Below are 17,228 nucleotides of genomic sequence, written 5' to 3' on the forward strand. Positions count from 1 at the left end.
CCCCCCCAAAGGTGTTTTTCCCCGCTCTTCTATATTATGAAAAACATATTATTACTCTAATAAAAAATTATTTCCAACAATTCCAGTACACTTAGAAACAAACAAATAGTGCATAGTGGTTACTGTAGTAGAGGGATATACGTTGGGGGGGGGGGGGGGGTGTTCTCAGAGCCTATATTTCCCTAATTCTAAAATTTTCTCAAATTTTTGGATACTACTATTTAATCTAAAATAAAACTATATTTTTATTATTACACTTATCAATGATTTAAAAGCATTTTCTTTCAACAAAATCTATTTTTTCAAAAGTTTCTGGATACTACTATTTAATTTAAAATAAAATTATATTTTTATTATTACACTTATCAATGACTTAAAAGTGTCTTCTGCAACAAACTGCCCCCCTCCCATCTGGCACCCCTGTTTAGGTTAGATCACCTTTTGAAAAGAAAATTATAACGTAAAAACCTACTTCACTTATACTCTGGTCATTTTAAACAAAGAAAATATTTTATGTAAAAACATGTTTAAATAAAAACACGAAAAATTCCGAGAGACACCAAAAATAATTTAAATATTTTATGCAGCACGTCTTTGTATATAGAATTTTCCAGCAGCAAGCTGTGAAATGGATATACGTGTTTTTGTATTGTCGGTCATCCTTCGCATCCAAACCTAAAATAAGATAAGAACATGTTACTCTAAGCGTAACAAGTAGAATTTGCTAAATTAAGAAACTCTAATCATAGTAACCATATTTAGTAATTCTATCAGTAATTTAGTAATTATCAGTAATTTAGTAATTGCTATCATCAAATTTTGTCGGTCTTCGTTCAAGCATCATAAATTAAAATCAAAACAATAAATTTGGCATAAAATTATTACTGCTAATACATTTTAAAAGTCCAAAGATTTTTGTAAGTATTAATATTAAACTCAGAGAATTTTTAATGAAAAAACTACAATATTTTATTCATAAAATAAAATTTAAGGCTTTTTGAAGTCCAAACTCAAAATCTAGAATTAAATTTTTAATGAAAAAGACCTCAGTGTAAATTTTTAATGGCAAAACTGCATAAAGAATTGTAATATTTTATGCATAAAATAGATTTTAAGGCTTTTTAAAATTCAGACTCAAAATCTAGAAGTTAATTTTTAATGAAAAAGTCCTTCCTGTGAATTTTGAATGGGAAAATTACATGAAAAACTGTAATATATTATGCATAAAATAGATTTTAAGGCTTTTTGAAGTCCAAAGTCAAAATTTATAATTTAAATTTTAATGAAAAAGAACTGTGTGAATTTCTAATGGAAAAATTATATGAAGAACAGTAAAATTTTAGGCTTAAAATAGATTTTAAGGCTTTTTGAAGTCCAGACTCAAAATCTAGAATTTAATTTTTAATGAAAAGTACCTTCGTGTGAATTTTTAATGCCAAAACTATATGAAGAACCGTTATATTTTTTGCGTAAAATATATATTAAGGGATTTTGAAGTCCCAGCTCCAAATCTACTACTACTACTAACAACTCACCGCAGCATCTAGCCACCTGAGGTCGAAACAGCTACGCACGCTTCTCCTCCATCCCAAAAATCTAGTTGGGCTCTAAATCTAGAATTTAGTTTTTAATGAAAAAGACCTCCGTGTGCAGTTACGAAGCTTTTGGTAGTACTCTGCACTAAATGGAAAGCGAAAGTGGGTATATGACATCAGCTATGAAATCAGCTATATGAAATCAGCTATATGAAATCAGCTATATGACAAATATAACAAAAATATGACAAATATGACATATATAACAAAACAGCTGTGAAGGTATAGCTTTTCTTTGAAGGAATTAGCAGATTTTTAACGTTTCAACTTTCAGGGACGAAGGGCATTGTGGAACTGAACTAATTGTTTTTGCTAACGTTTTGTTACGTGTTGTAAACCAAAAATTCGTTCATGCGAAACATAATTTTAAAAATCTAGGGGTTGACAACTTTAGTATCGTCGTACACAAAAGTCGTCCAAATTTCAAGACAAGGAAAGGACATTTAAGTAACAATTGGCGATTCAGACCGATTTTCAAAGACCCTAATCTTAAAACCATGACTTTCAGATACAAATAGACCTAAGATGGGCCTGGGGGCGCAAAATATGTCTTTGCTTTAATCTCCTTGATAATTTAAAGGCATTCCCTCATTCAATACACTTATGTTGATGGGTTTTTAACCAGCCTTTTTTTTAATCAGCTTTCACTGTATTAGCCTATGTTCAGAGGAATCTCTAGGTTTTTGTCATTAAACAATTTAGGTTTTTGTCATTTGAAAATTTATCCTAGGTTTTGTGTCATTTGACACAAAACTGGTCCAAATTTCAAGACAAGGAAGGGACATTTAAGCAATAATTGGCTGTTGTACCTTGGCCATCTATGCGATGAAGGGTTGGCCTCTTTTGCTAGTTGAAGTACCTACTGTCACTTCCCGACGCATTTGAGGTTACGAAGATTTCGGTTAAATGTCTGCTTCGGAGAGGGAAGTGCAAGTAAGAAAAGATTGTTAGAGCATGGTCATCTTCTTGGTTAAGGAGTTAAAAACTTCCTCATAATAGTTTATCTAGTACTTGATCAAAAGAATTGGTTACTAGATCATGTACCGTGTATAATATATACTTAAAATATGAAAAATTTATTTCGTTCTAAATACACTTCCGATGTAAATTAAACTCCCCTAATTGAGTTTAAAATTCCATTTCAGACAGAGAAAGAAAAACCGCATTTATTTATCAGCCAAATATCCCTTTAAAAAGTTCAAAGCAAGAGATGATTAATTCAACAATACTCTATGGTACTCTGTAAAACTTTTGTTCTACAAAACAAAAGAAGCTTGAGCATTCCAAACGCTATTGACAGATTTGAAAAGCAGAAAAACTACGGGCTTTTTGCAAGTACAATACTAATGAGAAGGATTGGAATTTCGCTGAAGTATTTTGAAAACCATAGTGGGACATTTTTTAAAACTTAGTTTAGAAGTTTAGAAGTACTCTTAGGAATGCGTAAGTTTAATGATCAAAATATCGCGGAAAAAACTATTGGGTAGGCAGCCAACATAATGAACCTAGTTTGTCAGCATAATGATAAAGTAGCGGTCCCTTCGACAGGAGCTGGGCCAATCGTGAAATAGTGATCAGTGCTCAGAATCAGAACCTATGTTATAAGGTAGTGAAAAAGTATTTTTCGGGGAATTGTTATTAAGAAGTATTCAGAAGATGATTATTCTCGTTTAGGTATCTAAATTTTTACAATATTGAAGTACGTTGATGTACAGTTAAATATTTAAGTGTAATAAATATCTTCATTTTCTCGTTGTGTTATTTTTTCTATATTTCTGTATATAGTATCGCAGGGTAGATAACTAGTTCGATTGCCTCCATTGGAAACGTTCCCAAGGAATCTGAAAAATCCACGAAGTACGCCTACGTTCCTGGATCGATGGCTCCACGGCCTAGTTAATCACCTCACAAGGAAATTCAAGTTTATTATTTAATCTATTTTATTTCCTTCCATTAGAATCACAAGTGCCTTCAATGAGCAGGGATTATGGACTTCTATGACGGGTGTACCCATCTTTTATTTTTGAAGCGTCTATCTATATCGACAGAAAGCTTTATAGTAATAACTAGATCCGACAAGATTATATTGCAACTGCTGGGCTTTTTAACGGGATATACCATTTAAAAATTTTCAAGGGCTTAAAAATTTCAATTTTAAAGTCCATATTGAACGAAAGAATTTCGATTAAAAGTCTGAGGCAATTTAGAGCTTGATAATGATCAAGCTCTAATCAATATCAATATCATGATAATGAAATTCTGCCGTTAGACCGTAGTCATCTTTGTTGATAAAGGGCTAGCAACTTTTCCTAGGTGGTGCATCTATTATAGTGGGTCCTCATAGGCATTTTAAGCTAAGATAACAGGTTAGTCAACCGTTTCTTTGTTTCCGATCCATTTCAAGTTAAGAAACTTTGTCTCCGTGAGGCAATGCAGCTACTATCAATAAAAATACATCCCAATGACGTAGTTTTGCAATTAATATAGAAGAGTAGCTGGAGCAATATGGTTGTGAAAAGTACATCACAATGACGTAGTTGTGCAATTAGTATAGTAGAGTAGCTGGAGCAAAATGATTGTGAAAAGTACATCACAATGACGTAGTTTTGCAATTAATATAGAAGAGTAGCTGGAGCAATATGATTGTGAAAAGTACATCACAATGACGTGGTTGTGCAATTAGTATAGAAGAGTAGCTGGAACAATATGATTGTGAAAAGAACATCACAATGACGTAGTTGTGCAATTAGTATAGAAGAGTAGCTGGAGCAATATGATTGTGAAAAGTACATCACAATGACGTAGTTTTGCAATTAGTATAGTACAGTAGCTGGAGCAATATGATTGTGAAAAGAACATCACAATGACGTAGTTGTGCAATTAGTATAGAAGAGTAGCTGGAGTAATACGATCATGAAAAGTCAGGGATGGATTCACAGTACTAATCATGCTCTATAAGATGATACTGTTAGTCTTAATCCAGAACGATGCCCTCAATTAAAAACGATAAAGTTCAACTGGCTAGTAAGTCGATACATACTTTTTAATTTCCCTTCTTAAACCCTGGTCATGCTCGGTGATAAGGGATTTGCATCTTTTGCCAGTGGATGTACCGGTCTGATGCATTTAAGGGTACAAAATTAGGTTTCATGACCGCTATGCAAGAATTACGTGCAAGTATGAATAGCTTGTCAGGGGACAGTCTTCTTCAAAGATGAGGCGTTAGAAACTTGTGCAATTTAGTTTACCTATACCCTGAGGCCAGATTTGGCCTTGGTTGGGGAAACTTGAAGAACTACCATACACTTAGGACCTGAAAACTCATCAGCGAAAACTGGTTGTTACCAGATATTCTACTTATAGGCAATCAATAGCCAAGAAACCAAACCTAATTAAGGGGTCAGATACTAGTGCCAATGTGTCTACATATTAGTCGTTTCCAATACATTTAAGGCTACATTATCCATATACACTTTTGGCTTCAAAGCCAATATTTTGTTTCCCATTAAAATAAAGGTGCATTGCATATTTACATTTAAGCCTCAACTGGCTGCAGAGTCAATATGGGGTACTTGTATGAGAAACCCCTTACCGCTCAAGTTGTTCATTCATTGACGCATTATAGAACCGGTTTTTTTCGTCAGTTTCATTCAGCCAAGCGCAAAACATGACAAAGAGAATTGACAGAATAGATGGAAAATATAGAATTTGGGCTATATATTTGCACACTATGGAGGGGGGGGGGAAGGGTAATGTATTTGAACAGTGTGAAGTTACAAAACAATTCTTACTTCATAATATGCAGAACAATCGTACCTAACGCATGAGGTTTGCAGACCCGCTATACTTTACCCTCACCCCACCCCCTAATGTGCAAATATATACCCCAAATTTGTTTCTAAAGTATTACATTTTTATCATACTTAGGTATATTTCATTAGGATTGAGCGTAAGAGAAACATATTAGAAGAATGCTAGGTAGGGGCTATATCATACAAGTATCCAATATGGCATTTTTTAATCCCTTTCTCGGATTCCTGACCAAAGTTTTGCTCCTGCGACACTTTTGTTGGCAGCTACCAAAGGTTTGCTGCAAAATTTCACGTTGCGTAGGCAAGGCAAATCTAACTTACTTAATATTTTTTGCTTGTTTCTGAATATGGGCATAATATATCGATAAATGTAAGCGTTGAATAATTTCGTAGCAATCTTTTTGTGGAAAGAGAAAGAGAGGCCATGTTTTTTCCTGTGGAGGAGGGGCATGGGTTCACAATTATTGGTTATACAGGATTGTTACATGTTGTAACAGGATTGTTACAACAGGATTGTTACATACAAAAAGGATTGTTACATTTAGTCTTTTATTTTTAGATGTTTTTATTGCAGTTTTTATGGAAATAAAAAGACTGTCTATCTATAAAAGATTATTTTGTTAGAATAGATATATCGCAAACCATTATTTATCCATTCGGATCTATTCCTTATTATTGTCTTACGTTGAAAGGTAAACAAACAATTAACTGATTTGTTAAATTTGACAAAAATCTCTGTCCACAAAAATTCAAACATTAACAATCCGTTGATTCTCAAAGACAATTACACTTTTAAAGGAAATCACATCTTATTAAGCGGTTTGATGCCGCATGCCACCTGCTAATGCCAGAAACTGCACTAGGAGGTATTTTCCGTTAAAAATGAATTTCACCTCAATTTCACTGTCCTTAGAACTTCACTGGACCCAGGAACGTTACTATTATCTTTCAGATATTCCTTGTCTTTTAGCATATACTAATAGCAACTATACAACAAATAGGACAACTATACGGTACGCCTGCCATCTATGGCAATTCACGTTATCTATACTATTTTGTGGTCCTATTTTTATTTCATGAATTCAGGGCCGTAGTTTTTAGTATTTTTAAACCCATATATAAAAGTAAAAAGTTTACTTCTACTTCAAGATTTATGTTTGTCAGTTCTGCAATACTAGTAATTTTACAGTCCCTACCAGCAGTGCTTATCTCCGTTTCATGACCGTTCAGCCAGAAAGTACAGTGGGAGATTGGAGCCAGCCATTCTATGCTTTTGCACACCCTTCCTGTTTACCTTCCCCGGATTTCTCCATGTAATCATTTAGAGCTGAGTCGATGCTGGCTCAGCTTACAGAGTCAGGCCGCTGACTCCGGTTCCAAACCAGATAAGCAGCGACACCAGGATTCGAACCCCTGTCCACATTGAAAAAATGAGCTCATTTTATTATCAAAATGAGCTTTGTAAGTTCTGCTTCATAGTTTTGCAATATACTTCAGGTTTGCAACCTAGTGATTATTCATTAAAAAAGCTTTATGAGATTTGTAATATATTTTTTGTAGTTTTGAAAAATACTTGGTATTAAAGTGTTACAAATAAATTTACAATAAATTATTTTAGAAGGCTCAAGGAAAAGACGGAAGACTTACCGAGTCTGATCCAATTGCACTAATAACACAAGGGAAACGAGAGTTTCCGCCATCTACCGTCACAGCTTGCCCTCTATAATACCTAAAACAATTTAAGATGAAATTATTCTTCAGGTTATTTGAAAATTTACCGACCCTACTGCCCTAATAGCACAAGGGAAACGAGAGTTTGCGCCATCTACCGTCACAGCTTGTCCTCTATAACACGTAGAGCAAATTTAAGATAAAATACTTCGCGTTATTTAAAAATTTACATTTCAGTAATTGTAATTCCCCGCCAAGTTATCAACGACTCACAAAAACAGAAGTACACACGACTACAGGGCCACTAATGCATCCCTTGAGTAATTTGGTCAATTGGCCTTTTATTATTATTATTACTAACAAATAATCGTGATGATTGAAGGCAGATATTTAGAAATAATAAAACATGAAAGTTTAGAAAAGTGGTTTCCTTGTATCACTTGAAATCATTTGGGTATGAATCAGTTTTAATGTAGACTTTTCAAGACAAGTTTTCGCTATGTAGAGTACAGGTTTCTTCAAAACAAAGAAATAAATCTGAAAATTACAGAAGCGAAGAGCGGAGAAACCAAGAAAACGTCTTCAGCGTAGAAAAAAAAAGAAGAAGAACAAAAAATGACTAGAATCTAAAAGTAAAATAATATAAATAAAAAATATAAAATTAAAACGGACTAACTAAAAAAAATATATATACAATTACTCACATATGCAATTGCCAGCTACCCTCATGAACATCAGAGTCAGTTACGTTTCTGATGTTCTATATGTGAGTAATTGTATACATATTTATTTTAGTTAGTCCGTTTTAGTTTTATATTTTTTTATTTATATTATTTTACTTTTAGATTCTAGTCATTTTTTGTTCTTCTTCTTTTTCTACGCTGAAGACGCCTTGTTCTATACGGGCGAAATATTCATCTGATTTTCTTTCTCTTCGTTTCCTTTACTGGCCATAGACCCATTTGTCATTTTCGGGTTCATTTCTTTGTTTTGTCATGGCTGGCAAGTTCGGCCGTTCATGAAATTGGAACAATATTTGGGGGTGCCAACCCATCCAGAGTCTGGTGCAAGTGACCCAAAAATTTGAAAATTTTATGAAAAATTAAAATTTGATCAGAATGCGGGGCTGAGCTTAGACAATGAATAGGTACTATTTGGAAGATGAAGATGGCTTTAAACGACTTTTTGCCTGTTATTCCAAGCAAATTAATGGTCCTGTGTCAATTCTAATTTCTTGGTCAACCCTCCTAAGACCATAGGCGGGCGTGCCTTGTTTGCCTCTCGTTCCAGGCAATCTAATGGTCCTATGTCAATTTTAAATTCTTGGTCAACCTAACCTGAGACTCTTGGCAGGCGTGCGTTTCCAAAAACTAACACACAAGTATTTGTCCAATAAGAGAGTCATACCATTTACCCGTGCAATTTAAACATTTTTGCCTTTCAATTACTCGGACTATCTGTCTTGGTTTTTTTTTTCTACAATTAGCCATGCCTTGATGCCTACTGCAAAATACTTGATTTTCAATTCAAAATGATTTTCAATCATCCAAATGGGTGAGACATTGGAGTCAACGAAGGGCTCAGATAATTTTTAACTGTTGTTTTTGTTATCGACCGGTGAGACTCGGGTATAAGTCTTCATGAATAGTGCAAAGAAACCAGACTTAAGAGAGAACAGTGTTTTAAATAGATTTACTGTCACTAAGAGAACATATGTTTGAGGTTTAAAGGTATATCTCAATAGAGAAGGGAAGCTTTGACCTATCTCAAAACCTGTTTATCCAAAGCCACAGAGACTAGGACAGAATGAAGTCCTCAGAAATCCTTGGCACAACCTTCCGTGTCGCTACCTCTACATAAGTTTGAAGACTATCCAAGAGCGGTAAAAATGGTTATTTGAAAAACCTTCTGAAGCAGTACGGTTTAAGGATACATGATGGTATAATCTAGGATCTGATTCATTTTTGAAGATATTCAACAGCATCAAAATGACTGCCAAAATAATAATTGGTCATAGTGAAAAGCCACCCATGGCCCACAGAGCACAAAACAACGTTGGTTCCTTGTTTATATTTACCCCAAGGGTGGAAAATGAACCATAAATACCAATTTAAGTGAAATAGCCTAAGTATCAACCCTTTTTTCATGCTTAAGCACAAGTACTAACACTAAAAAACTCTGAGTATATTTTTTTTTTCATTAGGTGATTACTGCAAAAAAATCTAAACCATCATCGCATTTAATTTTTGAATTTTATTTATCATACAGTTTCAAACTACATTTTAATCGTAAATCTCCCAACTATTTAATTCTTTCATATATGACTTAAGATCATGAAATTTGAGAAAGCCCCTCCCCCTCCTTGGATTTTGAAAAATAGCGAGTGGTCTTAACAGGTTTAGTATGGAAATATAATGGGTAAACGACCTTTCAGATATATACCGAGTGTCAGTTGTACTCCATTCTTTATTTTTTGGGCATATTTAAAGCAGAAATAAAACTAAAATAAGGAGTACAAACGGGAAATCTAATATCGGAAAGAATTACAAATAAAAACACTGGAACACTTGAAACACAGACTGATTAGTCTTAATAAGCTTAATATGGACAAAGAAGGGTTAAAAGACTTTTTGAGGAAAAAAAATTATCTGCCACACAAAAATTTTGTTTTTGGGAATGTTTCCAGCTTGACTCTCATTTCCGCGGAGGGAGGTTTGAATGTATTGTCGGTTCCTCTCTATTCTAAAAATAGTAATGGCCAAAAATAAATACTTTCGAGGGGAGTCGAAAAATTAGATAAAATTCCAATTGTTTATTATACATAGGAGGGGTGTCCACATTTGCATAGTTGGAAGGTATCCATAGATTTAAAAGTAGTGATCGCCAAACGTAAATATTACCAATAAATAATAGTATCATTCAAAGCAAATTTTCCATAATAAGGATGATATGCGTGTAAACAGGGAAAATTCCTTCAAATGCGGGTGACAATTAAAATCTCTTTCCCATGGAGTGTATGTCCACCCTAAATTTTGGAACATACCCATTTTGAATTTCCTTAGAAAAACTGTTTTTCTGCTAATTTTGTTGAAAAAAAACGTAAAACAAATAAAAAAATTAAATAAATTAAATTACCCCTCCCATTACCCCAAACATACATTTTTACCCTCTCTCCTAAATCTCTTTGAACTGATATTAGGGGTCCAAGGGGTATAGCTAGCGCAGTTCAATCAAGGATCCTTTTTTTTTTTGAATTTTCAGCTTTTCAAATCTGACAATAATTTTTGTCACATGGGGAAGCTTCCCTCATCTCCCATTCCCACGCACAGTCTCATCTGGTAAAACTTCATAAGCAGTGGTGCTAATTCATAAATATTCGGGGGGATGTATTTTCTCAAATCTGGGAGGGGGGGACTTGTTCTTTTAAGATTTTTTTTTCTCTATTGAAACTACTATGAAAGGGTATTTTTGAGTGAAAATAAAAAAAGAAATATATTATTCATAATCTAGGGGGGAATCTAGTGAGGAGAATATCCCCCTCCTTGACCTTTTGTGCCTGGGGTCAGAAGGACCCCCTCCCCCTATGAAAAGATAGTGGGGAAAAAATAGATTTCTAAAATTATGAGCTCCCCAACTGTAAGAAAAATGCTTTGATGCCCACACATTCAATCTACATCTACCCTATTAAAACTATTAATAATAAAAAAATAAAATAAAAAATGACTCTGATTACTTGTTGTCAAATAAATAGTCGTACTCAATGCATATGATTTTTTTTAATCTAAGCCAGTAGCTACTTTGAAGTTCAAAAATTTATTTGAATAGCCAAAAACAGTACAGAATAAGAATATACCCCTGCACAAAGAGGAGGCTTTTACCTCAAAACAAAGTAAACTATGTAAAGTAGAAGCAGTATTTTCTTATATTAAAAAAAAAACTGTTTTGGTCTATATTTTACAGTTTTTTCCTTTTTTAGAGGGGGGCGGGGGTCCTTTGTCCAAACTCAAGAAGGGAGGAAGGGGGGGGCTTTTCTAACTCCTGTCAGAACTTAGCTCTGCAGTTGCTTTTGAAATACTTCTACTTTAGCACCACAATCAAAACAAAATTAAACAGATTGCATTAATGCCTTTTGATTTTGGACAGCCAACTAGGTATTTCTCGTTGGAATATAAAAGCAGGCTTACCATCTTTTTTCAAAAAATAGTTTCCCGTCTTCAATTCTAGCTTCGTAAATATTTTCATTACTGGAAGGGGAAAATTCAGGCGGTTCAATCTCCACATTCTTTGGTGACGCAGAAGAGGGTGTGATTGTCGGAGTTCCGCCTATAACAAAACATAAAAATTGAGCGAGGGCTAAAAACAGAAGCAAGAGGTCTCTTATTCATGATTACACAGTAGAGTTTAAAGCCAGCTCAATGGAATTTTCGAGCAGATTTCTTGTTGGCGGCACATTTTTTGTTGGTGGCATATTTTTAGTTGGTGGCATATTTTTTGTTGATGGCATATTTTTTGTTGGTGGCATATTTTTTGTTGGTGGCAGCTAAAGATCGAGAACAATGACCACCATTATCTTCATAGTAGTGCTGGGTTTACACAACCACGTTTACAGGTTGACGCGTGTTTGACGCGTATCATCCTTATTTGACGCGTTTGACGCGTGTTTTTGAGTTAGGCCTCAGATTTACGTTTTGATGCAAGTTAATACCACGATACAAATAATAAATAAATAAATGCATTTTATTGCCACAATAGCACATAAATAGCAGCAGACATCACACGACAAGAAAATATGAGACACAATTAAATGAAATAAATATAAAAATTAATTATTAAAACTTTTACGCAGCATTTTCAAAAAATTCATCTTTGTAATAAAGAATTTCATCATCTTCACACACTATGGAACAAAGACAATAGATACCATTTTGATGTCTTTCGGGGTAGAGGACAGAGGAATTGGCAGGACGAAGTGAGGACTCCTCTAACTATTTTTGGGTGACTAGTTTCTGGGTCTCGAAAATCCGGTTCAATTTTGCGGTAGACATCAGAGACAAGTCCGTATGCAGCAGGAGATGTTGCCGGGTTTGAACCCCCCCCCTTCCAATAAAAGAAAATGTATGATATCTTCACCGGATGTGTAAATTACTCCAAACATTATTTAGCATTCCCGCTTCTGAATATTTTAAAGCTTTTCGGTTTGCATAGCAGTTAGAACTAGGTTTCAAAGGGGACAAGTTTATTGGTTTGTGATTGGAGCATATACATATACATAGGAACATATACATACAGTAGGGACTGTACATAATGGCGATTTAGATGTTAAAGCGAGTGAGGTATGCAAATGATTTTAGACAGAGGGAAGCTTTTTGGAACATAGCCTTTATACGCGAATCCAAGGCCATGCCCAGGATTTTTTTTCGGAGGGGGTTTTACTAAAAAAAAAAATTCGGAGGGGGGGGGATGTTGCACAAAAAAAACTCAAAGAACAAATACAAAATTTGTTTATATCCATTTGTGTTTACGTTTTTACGAGTCAGACAGACATTTCGGGGGGGGGGGTCAAACACCCCAAACCCCCCCCCCCCTCTGGGTATGGCCTTGCATGAATCCTATTTCAGGTTTCTTTCGAAAATTATTCCTAGGATTTCAGCCAATGAAAACAAAAGAAACTGATTGGGATGGCGTTTCCTTTTTAGCGAAATTATATTGTGCGGTACTCTCATTTTTTATTAGTGAGCCTAGGATGCCAATTCTTTCCTGGCACTGATAGATTTTGATAGTGGGTATCCAAAACTAACTGTAGACAATTACTCTGGAAAAAATCTAACAAATCCTCCCCTAACAAATCACCCACGCCTCAGAATCATGCTTAACCACTGTCATCACTGTAGCTTCAAGTATTCTATATTAAATAATTATATCATTATATATTATATATTAAATATTATATCATTATTAAATATATTAAATAATCATGGTTCACAGACTTATTAACATCTCCTCTGTACCCACCGTCTTTACTAATGATCTAACTGATCGATCTTCTCGTTACCCAGCATCACCTCTTCAACTTCATTTATCCCTAGTCTAAACGACTAAGTATTCTAAGGGGCAATTGCCCCCCCCCCAATTGGCACCCCTGACGTAAAAGTTAAAAGAATTGCTTAAAAGCGGCAAATGCTTAAAAGAATTGTTCTTAAGCATTGCATAAGCTGAAAAAGTTATAGAATATTAGTTATTACAAGAACATCCTTCTAACGTAAAGCAAAACTCAATGTTATCTGCTGGAAAAATTATACTTCAACTATAGTAAGTAGCAGGTTCTCATATCTGATATATTCCTCGGCGATAATAGATATTAAATACAACCTCTACCCCTTTAACTATATTCAATATTTTATCAGCATTTATTGGAGCTAGGAAAAAAGAAGACAAACAGTCAATTTTCAGGGGAGATCACGGAGATTCTGGGAGTGTGACAACCCCCCCTCCCCTCTCGCGGTGTGTTCCCTGGTTATACTGTAGATTAAACACAGTTTTTTTTCTAAAAAATGCCATAAGTTAGAAGCCAGAAGTGAATTAATTTGGATTATCCCCATCTCCTCCCCCCAAAAAACAGAAATTTGATGTGGGGTACCATGACCGTATCCAGGGGGGGGGGCTAACCGGGATGAACCCCTTCCCCAAAATGTTTCTCCACTCGTACAAAAGTACTAAAAATACATATTGACGGGAAGATTGCTTTTCACACACTTACCCCCCCCCCCTCCTCCACCCGAAAAATCCTGGATACGAACTAGTTGGGTACTGAGAAACACAGTTTTGCTGGCTTGGGGGCGGGTGCTTTCGTTTGCTTTTTAAACTTTCACTTACGGTTACTCGGATTCGTCACGCAAAAAAATAAAAAAAAAAAAAAAAAAAGAGAGATTGCCAATCACAGCTAGAAAAATGTAATAACTTTTCTGTAGTACAGAAGACACTTTGTTTTCAAGTCCAAGGGCGGATCAATAGCTCAGGCCCCCCTAGAGAACCAGTCAGACCGCCAATTTCATTCCCTTGGGTGACCAACTGATCATTAGCATAAAAATAAATATTTCCAAATGATAAGCTGGTAACAATCAATGGTTCTTGTAAAAGAGGCATAGACGATCAATTCGTGTCACAGGTAAGTCATTGGAGGTCAAATCTACAAAATCTGCTACAAACCTACAAAAGTCATTTTTAAAGTATCGGCATTTCAAAAGAAACAAATTTTTGTAGATTTGCCTTGTAAATAACCTACCACAGTACTAATTAAATTCCAGAGGTCACGACTTCTTAAAGGCGGCACCTAATAGGAGCTCAAGGATCAGGCCTTGCTGGGGGGGGGGGGGTCTAAGGCTCCTCCTCCCCTCTCCAATCGCCAAATTCATTCCGACATCCTAATTTTCACAGTTTTCTTATGTAGGATAGTCTTTAAGGCCCATCTCGAGGAGCGAAAAATTTCGTCCATAGCCAAAACCGGATCTGGTGACTGTTGACGCACACTTACCATTCTTTTTATTTTGATATTGCATAAGTGGTGGTTTTCCTTTCTGTATTGCTTTCAGATCTTCTGCTGCTTCACCTTCATCCATTAAAGTATTCAGCTTGGTTGGAGCCGTTTTCTGCCGCTTCTCCGCAATAGGCACGGGCTCGTTTGGACGTCTTCGAAGCTTCCTTGTTATTACAGGCTTCACCTACTCAAATAAGTACCGCAATTAATAAGCGAACAAAGTTAATACATAGACGGCATCATGCTTAAACTTATAAGCCATGAATTTACAACCTTATAAACGAATTTCTACTTTTGGGGTAAGGGATTACTTTTCGGATAGGTAAAATTTCGCTCAATGACTCGACAGAACATTTCTGCCACATACTTTTCATTTTTCTTAACTAGCCACGGTATATATAATTTCGTGTATTAAAAAGAGCTAGAAAGATAGAGTTACAGGAAGGGAGGTAGACCGAGGGAGATAGGGAGGGCCTCCACAGAATAGTTGAAACAAATGCGTGCCTTTGCTCGCGAATTCCAAATTCATAGTATATTTCATTTTGTATCCGAGTGTGAAGAGCTGTCTAAGTTGCGGAATGAATGTTTCGGACGAGTGTTTGGGAGCGAATGCTGGTTAATAGAGCGGATGGCTGAGAGGAACGCATGTGCTATTAAACAGTGATGTAAGTTTCTTCGTTAAGGGATTAAATATATGGAATTATGTTTGAGGGGATAGCCTGATACTATTTTTATGATTTGAATTTTATTATATGGTGTTTGTTGGTTAAAAGTCGAACCTTGGTATGTTTCCTTTTTTGTCGTTTTGTTGTTCTTTTTCTTTTTTCCTTTTTTTGATTTTTACTGTCTTAAGTTGTATTTTGTTCCTGGGTGTTGGTTTGTAGATTGTATTATGTGTTGCTATGGCCCACAGGCTTTTTTCAATAAATCTTATCTTATAGTAACAAGTAATTGCAAATGAACTAAAAGTTTACACTAAGAGACAAAACGAAAAAACTCAACGCAAAAAAAAATAATTGAATAGAGAAAAAAATGAGCAGGTATAAAAAGAAAAATAATAATTTACATAAAACATCAACAGTTGCTGCAGCTCTGAAGAAGGAAAACAAAACCTACAGATGTTCAAAATCATGAGAAAAAGCTACACAACAAATATTTTGTCAAGGCAGTAGAGCAGCACAACATCCTGAGCTGCACAGTAAATATTTTGTCAAGGCAGTAGAGCTGCACAACATCATAAGCTGCGCAGCAAATATTTTGTCAAGGCAGTGGTTGCAATAGTTTTCTCACTTATCCTTGTCTTGTATTATCAAGAATTCAAGATATTGGGTCCCAGTCTTTGTTCATGTTTGTAAATATCACTTTGTAAGCTATTATCTTTAGTAGAAATAAAAAACCCACCGAATATAACACGTCTCATTAAAAATCCGATTCGTTAAGTTTTATAAATAGTTGGGTACCCATAGAGAAAAAATGGCTAGCATAAAATTACCATAGAGGTATTAGATGGAGAAAGGTTTTTAAACAAACAATAAAAACGTTTTTTTCGATGGTGCGTTTGACAAAAAACAGCTCTTCAGATATGTGCAGCATTTTTCTTTCTTTTTTTGTGTATATTGTTTTCTTCCATGTTTTGTGAGATTGGTATAGTTTTTTTTTCCTGTAGATGAAAGCTTCCAAACTCGAAGCCAAAATCTTCAGGCTTTAATAGTATATAGTGATGAACTCAAGTTCAAATAATGATCTAATCTTCAGTAGAAATGCATACTTAAATCAAATACGTTAGAACACTAAAGACCAATTAATGCTTTTAGAGCCATATCCATCTGTCTTTTTTTTGTCTGCAACAAAATACACACATATATATATATATATATATATATATATATATATATATATATATATATATATATATATATATATATATATATATCCTAGATGAGATCAAAATCGCCTCAGAATTCTAGATTTAGTTGAAATCGAGCCTAGTAATATATGGTCATCCGGCGTGGAAAAAGTGTGGTAGCATGGTAGCCATGCTACTTGGCAGTTTTCAAGGCCAAGTGAAATTTGTTGGCAGATTTTGCCAGAAAAGGTGTCAAAACACAAGTTCTGCTGCTAAAGTGTTGGCAGATTTTGGAATTTTGCCGAATTCTGCTACTGGCAACTTTGGAACTTTTTGCATACCTGATGGTCATTGTCTCTGTTTATAAACAACACCAATTTTTTTAAGGAACGTTTGTCGTTGTTATAAAAATAGTTTCTTGCACGTTGTCAGTTTCTGTGAAAAAGTCCAACTGCTGTTAAGATTATGACAGCCAAGGCAGACCTACAGGTACATGGCAAAAAACAGAAGTTCACCAAGGTCAACTACTTTCCAAGGTGGCTAAAAGCCCCTAAACTAAAATTTTACAGCATGTATTTTTTTCAATTTCTTCGTTTTTGCTGTATGTCAGACTCAAGTCTAAAAAAAAACATTTCAAATTAACAAGAAAAAACATTTAGAACTAACTTTACAATAAACCAAAGGAACAGCATCAAAGCGGGATCCGGCTTATTCCCGCCGGAAAATTCTGCCCACATATGACATTGAGCAGCCACAAAGAAAGCATCACA

General features: G+C 35.0%; 1 protein-coding gene across 1 annotated transcript in view; it reads right to left on the reverse strand.

Moving 5' to 3' along the window:
- Positions 1–338: 338 nt before the first annotated feature.
- LOC148947854 (sin3 histone deacetylase corepressor complex component SDS3) overlaps positions 339–17,228 on the reverse strand; it is a 43,523-nt gene continuing 26,633 nt past the window's right edge. Inside the window, exons 4-7 of the mRNA XM_089095119.1 lie at positions 14,610–14,796; positions 11,263–11,401; positions 7,055–7,136; positions 339–675 (exon numbers count right to left, since the gene is read on the reverse strand). Of these exons, the coding sequence (XP_088951245.1) occupies positions 580–675; positions 7,055–7,136; positions 11,263–11,401; positions 14,610–14,796 (504 nt within the window). The 3' untranslated portion in view covers positions 339–579. The remainder of the gene's footprint in view (positions 676–7,054; positions 7,137–11,262; positions 11,402–14,609; positions 14,797–17,228) is intronic.

The sequence above is a fragment of the Artemia sp. Qi Xiang Cuo genome, chromosome 10, assembly GCF_049724085.1.
Source record: "Artemia sp. Qi Xiang Cuo chromosome 10, ASM4972408v1, whole genome shotgun sequence".
NCBI classification, from domain to species: Eukaryota; Metazoa; Arthropoda; class Branchiopoda; order Anostraca; family Artemiidae; genus Artemia; species Artemia sp. Qi Xiang Cuo.